The 19,849-nt window shown below is 37.0% G+C and overlaps 1 protein-coding gene across 6 annotated transcripts in view; it reads left to right on the top strand.

Moving 5' to 3' along the window:
* Positions 1–19,849, top strand: part of MOV10L1 (Mov10 RISC complex RNA helicase like 1) — a 41,544-nt gene that overhangs the window by 6,232 nt on the left and 15,463 nt on the right. For 2 of the 6 annotated variants that reach the window (XM_008642590.2, XM_017746036.1), the window contains exons 3-19: positions 1,279–1,435; positions 1,831–1,943; positions 2,740–2,930; positions 4,993–5,133; positions 6,019–6,260; positions 6,394–6,589; positions 9,101–9,295; positions 11,434–11,548; positions 12,991–13,168; positions 13,764–13,834; positions 14,212–14,303; positions 15,022–15,080; positions 15,634–15,749; positions 16,852–16,879; positions 18,017–18,195; positions 18,714–18,860; positions 19,577–19,698. In XM_008642590.2, the coding sequence (XP_008640812.1) occupies positions 1,279–1,435; positions 1,831–1,943; positions 2,740–2,930; positions 4,993–5,133; positions 6,019–6,260; positions 6,394–6,589; positions 9,101–9,295; positions 11,434–11,548; positions 12,991–13,168; positions 13,764–13,834; positions 14,212–14,303; positions 15,022–15,080; positions 15,634–15,749; positions 16,852–16,879; positions 18,017–18,195; positions 18,714–18,860; positions 19,577–19,698 (2,342 nt within the window). Of the gene's footprint in view, positions 1–1,278; positions 1,436–1,830; positions 1,944–2,739; positions 2,931–4,992; positions 5,134–6,018; positions 6,261–6,393; positions 6,590–9,100; positions 9,296–11,433; positions 11,549–12,990; positions 13,169–13,763; positions 13,835–14,211; positions 14,304–15,021; positions 15,081–15,633; positions 15,750–16,851; positions 16,880–18,016; positions 18,196–18,713; positions 18,861–19,576; positions 19,699–19,849 lie in introns of those variants that run through there. The other 4 variants (XM_017746038.1, XM_017746037.1, XM_017746039.1 and 1 more) reach the window with 4 other exon arrangements.

The following is a 19,849-nucleotide window of genomic DNA, read 5'->3' on the forward strand; positions in this document are numbered from 1 at the left end:
AGCCTTGGATGGCTCTCTGCTCAATGTACTGTTTCAGCTGCTCTTTGGAGGTTCTGGCCATGTGTTTTGGAAAGATCCTGGCTCGAAAGTCTGGATTTCAGTTTATTTGAGGTCAAGTCCTAATTAAACTTTGCATGAAATGATTATAAGTTCTGTAGCAAGCTTTAAAACCAGGCTGCTGCCAGAGGTAGTAGGAAGGCCATTTTGATCAAGTATGAGAAAGAACTTTACAGTTTTATTGGTAAGGAAAAATTGACAAGTATCAAAAGAAAATGTATGTTGGGAGTTTTAAGGTGTTTTCATGTCTTAAAAATATTTCATTAGGTCTACAAATTACTTTCAAGTATAACTCCATGTGTAATTTACATGAAATGTAAATTTACTAGTCTTCTGAGGAACAGTTTGCTTACTCATGTTCTATCCCTATGAAGCCATAAAAATCACTTAGGAGAAAGTTTGATATTCTCAGATCTTCTCGGTGAATGTGAAGATATGACTAGAACAAAACATAGATTTTTTTTTTTTTCAGTAAGTTTTCTTGTCATCAAAAGGAATATTACGTAATAATAGTTCTTTTAATGAAGTAAAACAGTATGGACTAAAAAATAAATAGCTTTATATCGTGAACTGTAGTGTTTGCAAAACTCTGAAGTATCGGTAGACACAGGCTATTTATTACTATTGTAAATGGTAAGCGTTATGTTCAACAAAATCATATAAGAATTAGTATGATAGTATACTTCAGATTGGATCAGACTTCAGTAACTTACATGTGAGGTGGTGATATGAAGAGTCTGTAAGAAGTAGCTCTAGGGCTTTTCTTAATCAAATAATTAAAAAATGGCAGAGAGTCAGTTTGAAATACATGTAGTGTTTATAAATACCACCTTGAAAACATGTTTTTTGCTTTCTGAAAGAGTCATTTTCTAGTTCCAGCTGTGTGTAGTCACACTGCTGGGGATGGTCCTCTTGTTAATATGAAGAAAATTCTGAAGCAGACCTAAAGAGAGGAGTGTGTGAGAAAGATTTGAAAAATCAGCATGTAATTATAGTAGTTGTCAGCACTGCAGCGTGTAGAGTTGTCAGCACTCTTTAAAAGGGAAGTAACTGTTTGTTATTCGTTGTTTTTGTGTACAAAGTCATAGCTACAGTAAGTAATTCTCTAATAAGAAGCTTTGCCTCCATAAGCAGTTGAAATTCTGTATATTTATTGTAGCAATATATGCTTCATTCTAAGTATCAGCTGTTTAAATGTTGGGGTTTTTATTATATTAATAGGTAGACACCATCCGGAATACACAAGAAGATTTCAGTCCTACTTGTGACGCCTCTGAACTAAATAAGAAAACGTTAATTGGCAGTATTACCTCTCTCTCTGTGGATGGTGGCTATATTAATCAGAATACTTACTTTGCAATGCAAGACGTCTGGGAAGGTGTGTAGGGACTTCTTGTTTCCTCTTTCTTAATATTTGTGTGTATACAATAGAAATATCTTCTGATAAAGTTGCCATTGTCATCTCAAATAAGTTCTGATGGAGTATGCAGTGAAACAGGCAGACATGGATGAGGAAAGCTGCCTGTTGGTTCTCACTGAGCATGACCTGCATTTAAGCATAAGTTACATGTAAGCAAGTGTATTTTTCCACTAGCATCTCCTACGTAGTTTGTCATAACCAGCAAGGCGAAGGTCTGCAAAAAGAACTTTGGACTCGGTGGGCCTGAATAAAGCATTGTTCTGGCTTATATTTAACTTACACTAGTTCTGTAGGGGAGTATTGTATATGTTATCAATAGTAATTAACCTTGAGAAATGCTCTGTTTTGTATAGATTTCAAACCTTGTGAGGGTGACTGGGTGCAAGCAAAATATTATATTAACTCTAAAACATGGAAGAGTGAAGCAGTTGCTGTAAGGCCTTTGAGGTATAAACAAGTAAACAAGGTAAATGTTCTGCACATTGTTTTTGGCAAGAGGAATCTTGGGTGAAGTGAGGTTTCCAGTTGGTTTCAGTTTACAAATATTGGCAGATCTTCTATAACACATCTTTAATTAAAAGATAAAATGTATCAATTCATCCATTTAGAGGATGTTTCTAAAATAATAAGGCATTTTGAAAATGTATACACATTTTGGGTTGAACAGGAAGAGTAACTTACCTATTATGAATTGCTGATTTGTATGCTTACTGTTGGTTATAATGATGTCATGACTGGGGAATTTATTATGCTTCATTTATTCAAGTGTTTTGGCTTAAAAACCACCATATTATGCCTTTTTTTTATTTTAATTGAAAGTATTTGTTCACTCTAGTAATGCATAGGCTATACTAGGTTTATGGTTTATTGTCTTTGTCTTAACTGTATGTATTGAATATTTGCATGTCAAGCATAGGAAAAAAATTCTTCTCATTACTGCTAGTATGGAAGTATAAATTAGATAAGTTGATATGTTACAAGAGTCATGATTAAGTCAAGTGCACATTTTGTAGTATGCACTTCAGTGAAACTTAATGCCTGTCTGAAGTACTTGTGTTTCTTTACACTTCTAAATCTGAAGACAAGCACAGGGATTCTGGGTTAGAGCTCTATGTTTACCTCCTGTGAATAACTGTAATTTCAGAATGCCTTTTTATTAATGGTAGAAGGGCTGTTTCAGGGGAAAAAAAAATAGGCAATGTTGGTACGTCTGTTAGCTTAAGAAGATACTATCAAGTAACAGTGAATACAAACTATTACAGGTTCGCATTTCCAGCATCTGTGGAAGAACTGGGACAGTAGATGACAGTATATTTTTCACTTTGGATTCACTGAGACTTCCTGATGGTTACTCACCTCATAAGCATGATCTAGTGAACACGATTGTGGTGGAGAGCAGTCAGTCCTGTTACATTTGGAGAGCTCTCTGCTTGGTGCCAGTCAGCCAGGATGGGTAACATTGTTTTGTTCTCTTTATAACTGTTAGAGACATAGTGCTTACATACAGCTTACATTTCATTGCATCTGTTAAGCAAGAAATACTGTGAGTATTTCCCTAGTTGACTAGAAGGCGTAATAGACCATTGGAAAAACCAGAGCATGATATGATTTGGCTCTTTTTGTTGGTTGTTTTTTTTTTCCTTCTTCCAGTATGTGGGGACGTGAGTGCTTACTAGAGAACCAAAACTGGTAGCAGCAGAGCTACTAGGAGCATGAGGGATATTGCTAGGCAGGAAAGGAGTTTGGCATGCATATTAGAAAAATGCCAAGTGCATGTGTTCCTACTAGAGGAGCACAATTCAGAAGAGACTTTACTGTTTGAAAACAATTCTCAGCAAAACTCATATAAAATTCATGTTTCTTTATTTGATTTTTGCTTAAGTTACAGTGATGGTTCAGATATCTGTCCTAAAAGGAAAGTTTTCATAATCTAAATAATAGAGATTCATTGGGCTTGCAGGTACTGAACTGAGAGGTTCTGCAGGCACTTTAGGTGTTATATGTGGTGTGAGGAGGATCTGAACAGACTGCAGAAGAGGTTGGAAAATGTAGATGGTGTTCAGTATGGAGAAGAAGCAAAACTTAGTGAAATAATCAAATACACAAAGGTAAAATAGGCAACTAGTCAGACCTCAGCAAAGATCTGGAATATGACGTGCGAGTTTAAGTGTCTGTCCTGTGAAACACACAAATATCACCTAAATAAATAGATCTATTACCTGTAAAATCTATCACTTTCCATGCTGAGGTCTTGGCAGGATTAGACAGTCTAATTCTGCAGGCCAAAAATAAATTGTCAATCAATTGGAAAGTCCAAAGGGGAGAGCAAAAGGACATTCTGATATTTTTTAAACATAGTCTTTGGGAGTTCTCTAGGAAATTTAGCCAAGGCAGTATGTAAGTCTTCAAAGGATCTATAAAGAATGGAATAAGCTGTTTTCTCTAGAGATAACAGATACAATAAATTGTACCTAGATGAAACTTGAAATGCATACATCATTTTGCAAAACAGTACAAACTGTTCGCATATTTTGTTCAGTTGCACCTATTTTTAGTGATGGATTTTATACATAAATTTATTACTAAAGCCAAATTACAAAAGTAGACTTTCGGGTTGATTTCTCAGGTTGAGTGTACATCCTACTATATCGAAAACTGCAGCTTAAGCTGCAGTGGGAGACACCTAGTGGGCTTGGCTAGTGAATTGATGTAGCTAATGAAAAGCAGCTGCACTCACTTTCTACTTCAGTATGTCAGATAACTTGGGAATACTAAGGGTGTGTACATATTAGTGATATTATTAAAATATTTCTAATTTATTTCCATGCCACTTTATCTAAATGAATAGTTTCTTAATTACAGAATAGAAACCATGTAAAAAATTGTTTCTACAGGTAGAAGACACCAAGATGTTAGACCTGTGCTCAGTGTTTCTGACAGGAAAGAGCATGTGCCTGGTTTCATAGGCATTTTTCATCAGTTGTACGTGATAAAAGTTTTTAAGGGCACTTTTGGGTTTCCAGCTGTTTTTTAATTTTGACTTCAGCTTGCTGATTTCAGATTGGAACAGTAAGCAGAAGACACAAGTGCATAGGTTGAAACACTTCCAGTCTAGTCATTTTATCTCTTAGCTGCAGTGCTAATCATGACTCCTGCTAAGGAGCTGGTCTTTGTTGTGTCTTTGTTCAGCCCCCAAAGAGAGCCATAATGACTTCACTCACCATTTGATTCAGCTCTTCATCAGGGATTAGTTAACTTCTCAATCATTTTAGTCTTGCATCCAAAGTTTTATGCTGGTTTATTGTGCTACTGACAAAAGACTTGTTGCTGCTTAAATTAGTAAAGTTAATCTAATTGTCATCTAATAAATGAACAAAATGAACTGTCTCACCTGCTTCTTTCTAAATATTGTGACTATGCCTTGGTATAGTGTTTCTTAAACCTGTGCTAAATTAAAGATACTTGCTGAGTCTCTATTAGTGTTTAAAATTTGCTACCTAAAATTATTTTTACAGACAGTCTCACTCTAATGGAGGTAATATGGATGAAGCTTATGAAGACTTAATGAGAGACAAAGGAGAGTTGAAAGTATCAAGAATGACTAACTTTGGAACTCTGAAGCAGGGGGAATCTAAACAAATGATCATTTGGATAGAGTAAGCCTTTCTGATTGTTTGAAGATTTCTTTATTTCCATCACTCCGCAGTCTGTGCGCCTGTCTTACATACAGAAGCCTTTTCTACTGGAGCCTTGTGGTTTGTGATCTTCAGTTAACCTCCAGATATTATGGAATTAAAGAATTTCATGCTGGATTTAATGTCTGTAGGATAGCCTTTTTGATATTGAGCATTTATCCTGCAGATAGTGCTTTGAGACTCCCCAATCCTATATCTCTTTTCAATCCTAGTAAAATCCTTCTTAGAACGAGGATTGAAGTAAAATAGATTACTTGGGTGTTTAATTTAAACTGCAGATAGTCTGCCATCTTCAAAATCTTAGAACAAGAGAACTGGTGCATATTCATGTATTAAAAGCAGACCAGATTTTTTTTTTCCTGGGGTTTTTTTTTTGTAAACTTTGATGCTGAAGAACTATGTTGGTGTATCCTTGGGAGGTTTTTGTTTTGGTGGGTTTTTCTTTTTTTTTTTTGTTCTTCTTTTTTTTTTTTGGTTCTTTCTTTTTTACATCTGGGTATAAAGGCTTAAATGAATACACAAGTGAATACCCATTATTTGTTCTTCTGTGTTCTTTCCTTAGAGTTAGTTACCTGAAGATGAATTTTAAGCTCCCATTGGTTTTTATTAAACACAGTATTTGTATATGCTTTATATGGTAGTTGATGTGACCTAGGAATATTAACATAAAGCAGAGGTACTTGTCCTCATGAGTTAGAAGCAGCAGTGCGATTTCTTTCTGATAGCAGTTATGAAATCAGGGTGAGCTAACGTGCTACAGACAATTTTATTTGACTTCAGGTAGAAATCAAATAAGAACATTTGCCATGAACTTAATTATGCAACTAATCACGTAACTACTTCTAGGAATAAAGGGAGTGTACCACAGTCCTTAATCAGCTGCAGATTAGCTGGATGGGTGAAAGACAAGCAGTTCAGTGTTGAGATTCCTCAAAAAGGTGAAAACAGTCCAGAACCATGTCTGCTATCTGTTCCAAAAAATCAAGAAAACCTCTCAAAAGCTGAAATTAATTCATTTAACAACAGTGGAGGAACAACATATGAGTCATTGAACCATACATCCATTATGAAGAGTGCAGTCATTCCAGGTACAGTGAAATGATAACATTTGAGTGCTGAATGTTAGCTCCTCAGAAGACCATTAGGTTTGTTGGAGAAGACTTGCCTATGTTAGCAATAGAAATCGTGATAACAAAATCTATTGTTATGTGTTTACTACAGAAGGAATTAATTTTCAAGATACAAATTTATCAAGGACAAAAGAAAACATTTCCTGGGTGAAAGATGAAAATCTACAAAATGGAGAAAGTGAGCAAAAAGATGATGTGGAGCAACCAATTAAGCACAGCAATATTACTGCAGAAATTGTGATACCGCCAGGTGAAAAAATATTCGTAGTGATTATATGCACAGCTGTGTAAGTATTTCTGTCCATTATTTCTAACTAACACAATGGCAACAAGTAATGAAAATAGACTTAATAGTTCCCTCATTCTGGGCATAGTTCTCTTCTTGGCATGTTGTGCTTTAACCCCAGCTGGCAACTAATCCCCATTCAGCTGCTCGCTCACTCCTTCCAGCAGAACGGTGGAGACAATGGGAAGAGTAAAAGTGAGAAAACTCATAGGTTGAGATAAAGTTTAAAAGGTAAAGCAAAAGCCTCATACACAAGGAAAATAAAACAAGGAATTTATTTACCACTTTCCATGGGTAGGCAGGTGTTCGGCCATCCGCAGGACAGCAGGGCTCTGTCACACATGATGGTGACTTTAGAAGAAAAGTGCCATCACTCAGAATGTCCTCCCTTCTTCCTTTCCCCAGCTTTATATACTGAGCATGATGCCCTATGATGTGGAATATCCCTTGGGTCAGTTGGTGTCAGCTGTCCCAGCTGTGTCCCCTTCCAACTCCATGTGCACCCTCAGCCTCCTCGCTGGTGGGGCAATATAAGAAGGGGAAAAAGCCTTGACTCTGTGTTAGCCCTTTTCAACACAATAAAAACATCCCTGTGTTATCAAGACTTTTTTCAGCACAGACCCAAAACAGAACCCCATACTAACATACTTCATAGCTACTAGCTATGCAGAAAATAACTCTACCCCAGTCAAAACCAGTACATGGTGTAGTGTAAAGTAAGCCAATACATATCAGCAGATTATCTGGAAAACTATGTTAGACTTTGAAAGTAGTTAGCATTTTAGTGCTTGATCCTGAATATTTATTGAAAGAAAATGGTAGTAGTTAATGAAACAATATTAGTTGGAGTAGGTAACATCTCTAAAATGACACGGTGAGGTGAAGATAATGCCTACAGATGGATATATTCTTTGCAGGATATCCATTGTTCCATGAGCACTAGAGCTAATGCAGATTTCCTGGGAATTGCTGTGTTACGTCTGATACGTTTTTTCTAGTCTTCAGTATCTTGTATTGCTACATGCCCTGATTTCAAGTTTTCCTTTTTTGTGATAGGAGATTAAAGTTATGTATGCTGAAATAACAAAGAAAAAGCTTTCTTCACTGAAGATGTAATTCACAGAGGAAGTAGTTTGCAAGTCTTAGAAAACCCTTCAGAAACAAAAAATACTCTGCTGTACAAAATATTTTATTAATTTAGTTAAGAATGGAAGGTGCCTTTGTGGGAGCGCTTTCATTCATGTAGGGGTAGGAACCTTATGCAGCAAAGCTTACGTTTGTGTACTTTTCACTTATTTCCAGCTGTAGCTCTGCAGACTTTGTGTTCCACTGCCATTGATTCCTAGGATGGTAAAGTAAAAAATTGGACAGAGGAAAACCAGGTTTCATTCATCAAAGTAATGCTGCAATAGTATTCACACTACTTCTCTTATCATTTTAAATAGCGAGGCAAGGGGTAGAAAATTTCTTAGGAGGATGATTTAGCTCTAGTTTGGAAGAGCTCAGGCCTGGCTTGCCTTAATGGAGATAGACATGTAGAAAGAACAATTTATATTTCACTGTAAATCTGTAAAAGCCATAAAGTATAAAGTCTTAGAATATTCTAATAATAGAGAGTAATCCACACAAAACTCCATGGAAGGCTACAGCATGAACTTAACAAGTGTTTGCTGTCCACTTAAGAGACCGTAGAGGCTGCAAACTTAGACCATAAATTTGGACACTTCAGTGTCTGGTTTGAGTTTTTATAACAGAGAAAAACCAGGCTATAGTTTTAACCTGAGCAGGTAGTGTTAGTTGGCAAAAGGTTAAGAAGTGGCTCTCCTGCCAAAGAGAAGGTAAGCTGGAGTCCTTCTGGGATACATTTGTTTCAGACGCATGGAAGCAGTGTTGGACCATGTAGTTAGAGAATTGCACTGTAGTTGTGCTTAAGTTTCTTAGAAACACTCTGAAGAAACCTTTCCCTCCTGATTTCTTCCCGTTTGTCACTCCCCGAGCAACACTTGTAGAAATAAAGTAAGTTTTTCAGAATTAAAGGGTTTTTCTTACTTTCTCCAAGTGTTTTTAGTTAGGATTCATTTCTGGGTAGCCTTTTGCAAGGTGCTGCAAAGCTGTTGCTGCAGACAGTGAAAGGATTTGCATCAGGTTCGTCTGATGGAGCTGTCTGGCTCATCTTTTTCAGTAGCAGTAATTCCAAGATGTTCCTTGTGAGAGAAGTATTAATTCTGTACCCTAGTATGTTGAGTGGAGGAATCCTGCTCTTTTTTTGATGAAATTGTGGGGTTGACATTTTTGCTGTGGTTTTGGGTTGGGTCTTTTTGGTTGATTGGTTGGTTGGGTTTTTCAGTTATTTATAATACCTGGATTGAACTTGAGGTGGGGAGTAAAGTGTGAGGGATTACCCTAAGTTAGCAATTCTCATATGTAACTGAAATGAGAATCTATCTCATGGCCAGGGAAAATGAAGTGTGAACATGTTGGTTTTAAGAAGATAACTTCTGTTTACTTGAAGGATTCAGGGACACAGTAAAGAGCTTCTGTTGCTTGGCTTTCCTGATTTTACTGTTGGCCGCTATATTGAAGCCACTGTAACAAATCAAGAAGAATTACTTATAGCACCTGTACAACCTTTTTCTCCAAGAAAGCCTAAAATTACTCCAGATTGTCAGCCAAGGAAGACAACAGTGGCTGGCCCTAAACACAGAAGGTACTGTCACTTAGAGCAAAAAAATAACACCTAACACTGCTCTGTTTGGTGTTGCTATATCTGTTCTGTAATGCTGAGAAAGAAGATATGAAACTGGGAGAATCTGTACATGTAAATATATATATATATATATATATATATATATATATGTATAGTAAACAAGATGGTCGTGAACATTGCTGATAGAAGAGGTTGTTTAAGTAATTAACTGTGATTTCTTTGTAGATTTTTCGAACAGGATCTCTAATATGTAATGTGGTGATAAACAAGATAAAACACTGTTGCTTAGTTATCTACTTAGTAACAACTGTGTTATTAAGAAAAAAGACAGGAAACTGAAAATAGATTTCTGAAATAAGCTTCTTAATTGTTTACACAACTTTAATGTCTACATCTGGCTAATGTCTCCTATCTTTCATTCAAAACTTTAGTTTTGCAAATAAGCTTCCATTTTAATTACAGTATTTGCTTAGTTATAAAAATATACCTAATCTGAAAAAGTAGAAACAGTGTTTTCAAATGATCTGTATGAATAACGCTTATTATACAATAGCCTGAGCTGAAAGGGACCCATAGGGATCATCAAGTCCAGCTCCTGGCCCTGCACAGAACCACCCCAAGAGTCACACCATGTGCTTGAGAGCTTTGTCCAAACACTTCTTGAATTCTCTCAGGTTTGGGGCTGTGACCACTTCCCTGTTCCAGTGCTTAGCCACACTCTGGGTGAAGAATATGTTCCTAATATCCAACTTCGACCTCTCCTGACACAGCTTCATGCCATTTCCTGAGGTCCTGTGCGCTGGTCACTGGATCGGTGCCTGTCCCTCCTCTTCCTGTCACAAGGAAGTTGCAACTGCAGTGAGGTCTCCCCTCAGTCTCCTCCAGGCTGAAAAGAGCAAGTGAGTCAGCAGTTCCTCATAAGGCATCTCCTCTATGCCATTCACCATCCTCGTGGTGGGACAGTCCCTTCCCTTGCCCAGCTGGCAATGCTGTGCCTGATGAACGCCGGGACACACTTGGCCCTCCTGGCTGCCAGGGCACTGCTGACTCATGTTCAACTTGCCATCCACCAGGACCCCCAGGTCCCTTTCCGCAGTGCTGCTTTTCAGTGTCTTGTCCCCCAGTCTCTCCATACATCCAGGTGGACCAGGTGCAGAATCTGGCACTTGTCTTTGTTCAGTGTCATACATACAGTTGGTGGTTGTCCATCTTTCTAATTTGTGTAGGTCTCTCTTCAGCACCTCTCTGCATTTGAAGGAGTCAGCAGGTCCTCCCAATTTAGTATCATTGGCAAACTTACTCCGTATACCTTCAAATCCTGCATCCAAATCATTTGACGAGATGTTGAAGAAAACTGGCCCTGAGATGGAGCCCTGCATAACCCCACTAGTGACAGGTCACCAGTCAGATGTTACCCCCTTCACTGTAACCCTTTGTGCCCAACCTATGAGCCGTTGCCCACTCATCACATGATGTATTTATCCAGCTGTGGGCTAGATATTTTGTCCTGAAGGGTGCTCTGAGAGACAGTATGAAAAGCTTTACTGTCTTGTGACATCAGCCAGCTCTTTGAGTACTTCGATGAACACCATAAGGCCCCATAGACTTATAGGGATCCAGCAGGAGCAGCAAATCCTGCAGAAGTTCAGGTTCAACTTGGAGTTCATCATTCTTACAGTCATGGCCCTCCAGGTGAGGGAACTGGCGCCCCCTTAGTCCCTCATTGCTGTTGAAGATGGAGGCAAAGAAAGCATTAAACATCTGTGCCTTGTCTGTGTCTCTGTGTGTGAGGTGACCATCCTCATCCTGTAATGGGCTGATGTTGTTTCTGCGGTGCTTTTGGCTACTGGCACATTTTTAAAACCTTTTTATTGTCTCCCTCAATGCTGGACAGCTTCACCTTCAATTGAGCTTTGGCCACATGAATTTTTTCCCTGCAGTGTCGAGTAGCATTTTTGTAGAGGATCTCTTTTTTCCCAGTGTAACAAACTTCTCAGTTGTCCCTTTGAAGGAGTCATTAGTCTGTTATGTGTGTGTGTTTTGGCTTTATAATCTTGGTGATGTGGCATGCTAATTAGCTGTTTTTCACATACATTACTTGAGAAAGCTAAATGATATGTCATACATTTTCATTTTAGAAATAAGAGATGGTGGTGTTCAAACTTTCTCCCACATTATACCATACCGGATGAGTTAAGAAAATGTGTAGAACAGCACTTGGACATACTGACCTTTCAGCCCCTCCTAGCAGAGGTATGTAAGTGTAGCTTTTATAAAAAAAAAGTATTTTCTTACATGGTGCTTTTTTTAAGCTTCCTTAACTTAAAAAAATGTGTAGTCCCTAGTGTAAGAGAAGATGACATAACTCTGTTGTTGGGTAGACTTAGACTTCAATCTGGATCCCATAACTTCCATGGTTTTCAGTATGTTACAGAATCCAAGCTTACAAAACCACAAAAGCATAAATGTGAAAAGAGAGTAGAAGTATAACTTCTGTTTATGTGGGGGGGACATCAGAGAAGCTGAACAAAGATTTCTCTGTATTCTCGTTTCTTAGGCATCACTGGAAAGGGTTTTTTGAGGTGTCAGAACAGTTATTTCATAGAAAATGAAAGCACAATTTCTTAAATTACTGCAGTAACAGAGGATTCTTTTCTGGTTGTTCAAAGTTGTTTTCTTAAGCATCTTCAGCTTTAATTCACTACAGCATGTTCAAATTCTCCACAAGTATAGCAGTTTCAGAATACTTACAAAACACCCCCAAAAAAGCTATAAAGTCTTAACAAGAATATTACAATGATTCCTTTTCCAAAACTTTGCCCTGATTTCTGGTAGAACATTGCTGCAACTCACTTTTTTTTTTTTTTTTTTTAATGGTAAATTTTTAAGTACTTATAAACTGGAGCTGACACTTTTTTAAGAGGCTATGTTGTCTGCTGACTGAACAGCTCACATTAAACCTGAGGTCCCAGCATTAAGCTAATAGGTTAGTGATCCTCTCTCTGAAAGAAGATCTGTAGTGTTTAAAATAATTTTACACTGAAGGCCTGCTATTAATGGCTACTTCTTTTTAACCACACCTTAAGTTCTGGCTGGTACTGGTGACTTAAATGTCTGCATCAGAAGGTGCTGCTTATTGGCCTTGTATTTGAATGAGAAGATACCAAGTAAAAAGCATTCTGTGCTATCATTGTTTAGATAGGATGTTGTACTGTTGGAGAATACCTCTGCAGTGAGATTCATTAAGCTCTGAGTGAGAAAATTCAGGTTATTTCAGCTTGCCATAAATTTTATAATCATCAGCCAAGGCCAAGACTGACATAGCTCTCTCTTTTCAGCTGTCTCTGTCCATGTATTTAGATTTTACGCTTTCTGGGAATAAACTGAGCATAGAACTCAGTTTGTAGAGTGCCCCTGAATTCAGATGTTGAAACTGCCACTGTAGTAGGGAGAGACTTGGTTAACTCTTTAGCTGAGTGGCTATTGTATTTGAGCTCCAAGGACTGTACTAATTTTGCTTTGACTATTAAGGGAGTTTAAAATATTATCTAGTGTATGGATGCATGTACTTAGGTATTTTATTTGGCAACCCAGTTGCTGTGCAGTCTATCTTAAGAGGTGTTTTGTATAACATTAGCAATAGTGGGTTCCATATCGTAGTGTACAACAATAATGTATACTGTTTTGTTTTTCAGCGTCTTAACCTAGATAATTATAAAGCAAACTTTTCTACTCTTTTATGGCTTGAAGAGATCCAAGCAGAAATGGATTTAAAAGATTACTACATGAGTGGGGTTATTTTAAAAAGGAATGGGAACTTATTAGTGCTGGAAGTGCCAGGAGTAGAAGAGGGCAGACCTCGCCTGGTTCCAGGTAGGAATGAACATGAGATAAATAGCATGTTGATCTGTATTTTCACTCCAATGCAAACTCTGTTGTTGATTCATTTGTTTAAAGAAGTCTTTCACATATTTGAGCACAAAGTTACTCATTTAGGTGATTGGGGACACAGGAACACAGTGTCTCAGTCTTAAAGGTGCTGCTATCTGAAGCAGTGTTGCACGTGTCTGTTCTTACAAATGTTTCAACACTATAGGATTTTTCTTTTACAATGTAAATCAGTGGGGTTTTCAGCAACAATAAACTGCAGTGTAGCAATAGCTTAAAAAGCAAAAAGCTGTGAAAGCAGCTAAAAGTAAATTCAGAATTTCAAGTAATATAATAAACAAGATAGCGTTTTCAGGAGGTGTTGTCTGATGGCATCAATACTAGATGTCTTTTAAAATGTAATATACAACTACATATGGCATTTCAGAACAGTACTGATGGATACAGCAACTTTGCTGAAGTTAGCCTCTTCAAATTCCTAATTTAAACATGCAGAAGAGAAAAAGAAATTATATGCTGCAGTAAAAATGTTGCTATTCCTTGTAACAGTATTTTGCCTTTTAACTTTTTTTACAATTAGGTGATAAGGTGATACTGAAAAGTCAGATCTACTCGGAGCATATCATAGAGTACATCGCTTATGTTTCTGAGGTAAGCAAAGTGTCTCTCCTCTTGAAAATACTGTGGTCCACAGGTTTTATAAGAGAAGCTTGTAATTCATGGAGTCACAGACTAGTTTAACCTGACTTCAGAGAAGCTAGGTTTATTTATCTATATTTTGAATGGTGATTTTGTAGTTTTATTGTATTTTTGAAGACTCTGCCTTCCCTATTCTTTTGAGATTATAATCTTTGCCTGCTCTGAAAGCACTTTTAACATAATCTAGTTTTGTAATATGTTGACAGTAGGTAAACCTAGATGTACTTTTTGGTGTTGATGGGGGTTCAGTGCTTTCAGAGGTGCTTCTTTATGTTTAAAGTACTAAATCTTCATGATTATCCTGACTTTTTTTTTAATCTTTGTAACAGATATGTGAGGAAGATGTTACACTTAAGGTTAATGCAGACTTTGAACAGACTTACAACTTGGAACCCATGGATGTGGAATTTGTTCATTGCAGGTGTTTTTATAAGCTTCCAAAGCTGCATTTAATGATTCCTCTAGTAAAGTGACTTTTAAAATATGATCATTTATTTTGGTAGTTACAATCTTTTAACAGTGAATATGATGGCAAAATTGTGTTGAGGAAAATAAGTAAAAAAATTGGCAAGATTTTAAGTATGTCCTTCTCTGTAACTGTACAAGTGTACAAAGAGCTATTATCTTAATCATTTCTAGATAGTCACACTGATGTCAGACAGTGAAATGAGGGGGAATGAGGTGAGGTGTTCGTAGGTATTTTTCTTAGTTTTTCTTTTTTAAAAAATGTAACAATATGGTTGCAAGACTATGCAGGACAAAAAAATAGCTGGTGATAATCACCCATTCTTTTATGCTTTTGTTTTATTCATGGGATGTTGTTATCTGTTTGAAGTTACATAATCTTCTCTGTAAATTCAGCCTTGTAAAGAAGTTCATTGAAAGTGTTGAACACCAGGCCATCCTTGTATCACTGAAAAGCTAGAGAATATGTGTATCAATATTATCCATAGCAAAGATGTTTATACTTCTGCAGCATATTTCTCAATAGGTGGTTTTTTTTTAAAATACGCATTTTATATAAAACTTTTTTTTTTATGCATAGTAAAAAGTACCAGATACCTCATAGGTGTGTGCTGTCATAGTATATGAAAATGTAAGCTTTTACTTTAATCTACAAATCTGTGTTGTGGTTACAGGATTCCTAGCAGGCGATGCCAGTTGGCCATTCAGCAAGCTCTCTACCTGGGTGAAAAAGGTACACTTCATTTGACTATTAAGTTGTCTAGAGGAGTTTCTGTGTGCGGAGTCTTGTGGGTTTTATTGCTTTCACATCAGGGCATACTGAGAAGAATGCATTGTAGTTTGTTCTTACAGGAGTTTTCCATGTGTTGTTGGGGGCTTTTTGGTTTGGTTTTTAAGAAAAAAAAATGCTGAATGTAGTGAAGGTTTTGTCCAAATTATTTCATCTGTTGGCCATCACAGGCAGGGTGGGTGGAAGCAAACTTTGTGAACTGTTAGAGCCAACAAGAAATGTAGGACTCGTACATACTGCTATAATAATAGCCAGTGAAATGGCCATGTTTTGTGTTATCTCAAAATTTGTTAAAAAACACTGATTTTTTTGTTCTGTGGTTGAGTTGAATGATGCATATGACCTTCATGCAGGTCTTTACCACATTAGTTCTGATAAATCAATTTTGGCAGCTCAGACTAAGCTGATGTATCACAGTAACATTAATCAGTGAAACATAAAGTGTTTGTGTGACTTTGAAATTTCTCTACTTTCTTTTTCTCTGCTAAATGTGAAGTGTTATTTCCGGAAAGGCTTGTGTTACAATCACCACAAGCTGTCAAGACCCAGAACACTGCAGAGTATTGTGCTGTTGATGATGGCCTTAAACAGCCTTCACAGCAGGAAAGTAAGGTATCTATTCTGTAAATGTTCCTTAAAATGTTAACCTCCATTCAGATTGGTTACAGATACTAACTGTACAGCTATTGGCAGGAAGGAATTGCATAATGGAGTATCAAAGAATCAAAGCTGTATTCTGATGACAGAAGTTTTTGTTTGCTGCCTGGAGATGGGGGATTTTATGATAACTGATACTATAAAGCTAACAAAATGGAAAGTGCGTATTAAAAAAATGTGTGATTGTGATGGGAATTATCAGATTTGCCTTAGACTAGTTTTCATAGCTACTGTTGAGTAGATACTTAAGTCCAGTCACTGTGGCAGGAAATAATACTGTGATAGAAGGTAATCATCCTCTTCTGAGTAGATTTACCCAGGTTCAGCTGCCACTTGTATTAATAAAATGTAGAAATACTTCTTAGAACAGACTTTAGGAGGCTGCCTAATTCTCTTTCCTTTTTGAAGCAGGACTGTCACCAGCAGTAAATCAGTCAGCTTGGGAGATGTGGGCAGCATTTCTTTACTTTTGTCTAGAGTTTTCACAGCGTCTGCATAACCTATGCTTCACCACCTTTACGCTCAAGATTTTTTCCTAATTCCCTAATTATTTCAGCTGCAATTTGTCTTTTGCAACAAGGAGTAATCAATCAATCTGGTTTGAAATCAGTATTATTAAGATGATTGAGGCATGATGTCCAGAACCTTGCCAACACCACATTCCCTACAAGCAGTTTTCTCCCATGCTACAGTCTGAAAGGACATGTCCACTAAGGAAGATGCATGTATCTGTGCATCTTGTGTAGTGGTCTGGAATGTGGCTGCTTTTGTGGAAGCAAACAAGTTGTGTAGTCATGGCTTCAAAATCCTCATCTGAGCCTGCAAAATATTTGTGGAATATATGTTTAATGTTAGCAGAGCCAAGCTATTAGAAATCTTAAACTTAAAATGCCAATTCCTGGCACCATCATCTACTACTCTTACCTTTCTGTCTTAACAGTAGATACTCTATTTAATGGGAAAAAATTAAAGCTTAGCAACTTCAAAAGTATTAGGGAAGATAGTTGCCTGTCTTCTTAAGGTTATAAATGCATTTGTCTTCACTTACTGTTTTCAGGTCAAAAAAAAGAACAAACAGACAAAAGGTATGACATCGAGGGAGGTGGACATAACAGGCGTGATGGAAGTAACTGTACAAACAAGCCAACTTGGTGTATTTTCTGTGCTTGAATAATAAGTATCACATCAGTAAATCAGGGCTGAGTAAGATACCTTTAACATGTCCTTGTGCTCTGTCTTTTAAAGACAGATTCTAGAACTACTAACAGGAGGTTTCTGTGGAGACTTTTGGTGCATTACTTAAACATCGCTAATTCACAGAATCCTAGAATGGTTTGGGTTGGAAAGGACCTTAAAGATCACCTAGTTCCAGCCCTTCTGCCACAGTCAGGAGCACCTTCCACTAGACCAGGTTGCTCAGAGTCCCATCCAGGCTGGCCTTGAACACTTTCAGGGAAGGGGGCGCAAGCATCTGATTATATATTTTTTTAATGAATAAATTGTCATATCCCAGTCATTTACTCAAAACTTTTTGGTCATACTGAGGGTTTTCAGTTTGTTACTGGGATGCTGTCTTTCATCTTTGGGAAAGCTTCACTAAAGATGCTAAAACTTTTTCAAGTATCTCAGATTATTCTTACGCTATTTTTGGAAAATGTGACTTTAAATATCACTGTACTGAAATGCCTAAGAGGGTAATTGTGTCATTTTTTTATCAAAAGGGTGCTAAAGAATTACTGAGTAATTACCTAGAATGCACTTCTGTCCAAGGGTTAGTAAGATTCTGCTGTTGAAAGCTAAAGCTAGACTAATTCAGACAGGATTAAGAAAAAAATTCCAGCAGTTGTAAGAGAGGACTGATCATGTAGTACTGGTACCATCCCCGAAGTGCCAGTTACTGGAAGTTTCTCAAGTTTTGCTATTCTAGGACAAGAAAGTGAGCTTGATTCTAAAATTACTGAATAGAGCTTTTATGGATTGTTGGGTTATGTAATCATGGTCCTTTTCTGGCTTTCAATAAAAAGCCAGTACACCTCGGAAATATTAATGGCTTATTTTCTACTTGGTATTCTATGAAAACTGATTTTTGAGAAATTCATTAGTTGTTACAACAAAAGGAAAATAAAAATTTGCAGAAGCATATTGTGAATTGGAATTGCTTTTATCTACATATGTTAAAAATACATATGTGAAGTTCTGAGATATGCTTGTCTTGATTATAGTTGGTGAAACTGTGGCACTTAAACAGAGAGATGGTGGATTTTTCAATCCTGTGCTGAATGTGCAACAGAAACTGGCAGTGAAAAGGATACTGAGCGGTGAATGTCGCCCCACACCTTATCTTCTCTTTGGACCACCAGGAACTGGAAAAACAGTAACAGTAATTGAAGCTATTTTACAGGTAGTGGTGAATGACAAATCAGTCATCTCTAGTCTTTTCCATGTTGGAACATTTATAGTATTTCTGTAAGTACCATCATATATTTTTCCCAAGGAGTTTTCAAAATACTCTTTTTAAAATCATTTTCTATAGTTCCATGAAGGAGGAAAATCCCATCTTCATATGGATGTAACAGAATTCTGAATGGCTTATTTTCAAGTCTTTTTGTCTTTAAAACTTCAGTGAACAGTGTCTACCTTGTGATTCCAGTAGTCCATAATGTATTCGTGAAGCACAGGTATACATTGATATGATAACCATGAATTAATTCTGTTGTGGATACACTCAGTTTGAGAGGACTTAGTCGTGACCATTGACAGGAGTGTTACTGAACTGCAGAAGAATGAGTGGATATCACACATGTGCAAAACTCTTCTGGGTTCCATATTCAATGAAATAAAATGGGAATGTTGGTGCTATTGATGCTTCTTAAATAACCTTTTTTTTTTTTTTTTTAATATCTGTATTCTTTAATATAGATACATTTTAGTCTCCCAGATAGTCGGATTTTGGTATGTGCACCATCAAATGCTGCAACAGATCTGATCTGCTTGCGGCTGCATCAGAGCAATCTCTTAAAACCAGGAACTATGGTCCGAGTTAATGCTGCCTTCAGGTCAGCAGAGGTAAGTATTACAGATACCTGCCACTTAATATTTCCATTTTAATATTTTTACCTTAAAATGCTGATTTAGTATTTTAACTCTCAGTGGCTATTAGGCTGCTTAGGCTTGCTGAGGATCCAAAGTATTGCTTCAGCTTTTCCAGAAAGTGGAAAATGTTGATCATAATCCTTAATTTGACTGTATGAGCATAAGATCTTCACCTCTTTCTTGTAGTGCTTAACTCTACAAGCAGCAAATAGGCATTCTGGGGATTTTTTATTTGATTCGTTGTTTTTGGGTTTTTTATCAGTCCACGTTAAGACTACTTAGACAGAAAGTAAGCAAGTAGAACCATCATCTCTATGCAGGACACATACATTGTGGGTTCATTACATATATACATATATATTTATACATATGTATATATATTTATACATAGGTGTGTGTGTATATATAGAGATATATTTGTGTATATATATATATGTGTGTGTGGATGTATATATAGATACGTATATGAAGTATCCCAGTGTTCCATATTGATCCTTATAATAAAGCACAGATGTCCTGCATATGTACTGCTTTGCTTAGGCTAATTCATTCATTCATTTTGGTGTATGAATGGGTCTAAATCTATGTGTTTTGCTCAGCTTTTAAAATAGTCTTCAGAGAGCTTTTCTATTCAAATTTTAAAATTCTGGTTTAGGCTGGCATTTTGTTACACCATTTTTGTTTTGCAGCAAATTGATGACATGGTGAAACCTTACTGCAAAGATGGGGATGATATTCAGAAAGCGTTGTGGTCCAGGATTGTAGTTACAACATGCAGCAGTGCAGGATTGTTTTATCAAACAAATACACGGTACAGTACCATAGATAGGAATATCACTGAAATGGCTGGATGACACAAACCCCAGAGCTTTTAAAGACTGTCTGAACTGTAACTTGGGCTGTTTTAATCGTTTATTGCGTGCACCTTTATTGTGAAGAAAGCAAAGCACTTGGTTTTGGTA

This window comes from Corvus brachyrhynchos, unplaced genomic scaffold, assembly GCF_000691975.1.
Source record: "Corvus brachyrhynchos isolate BGI_N302 unplaced genomic scaffold, ASM69197v1 scaffold239, whole genome shotgun sequence".
NCBI classification, from domain to species: domain Eukaryota; kingdom Metazoa; phylum Chordata; class Aves; order Passeriformes; family Corvidae; genus Corvus; species Corvus brachyrhynchos.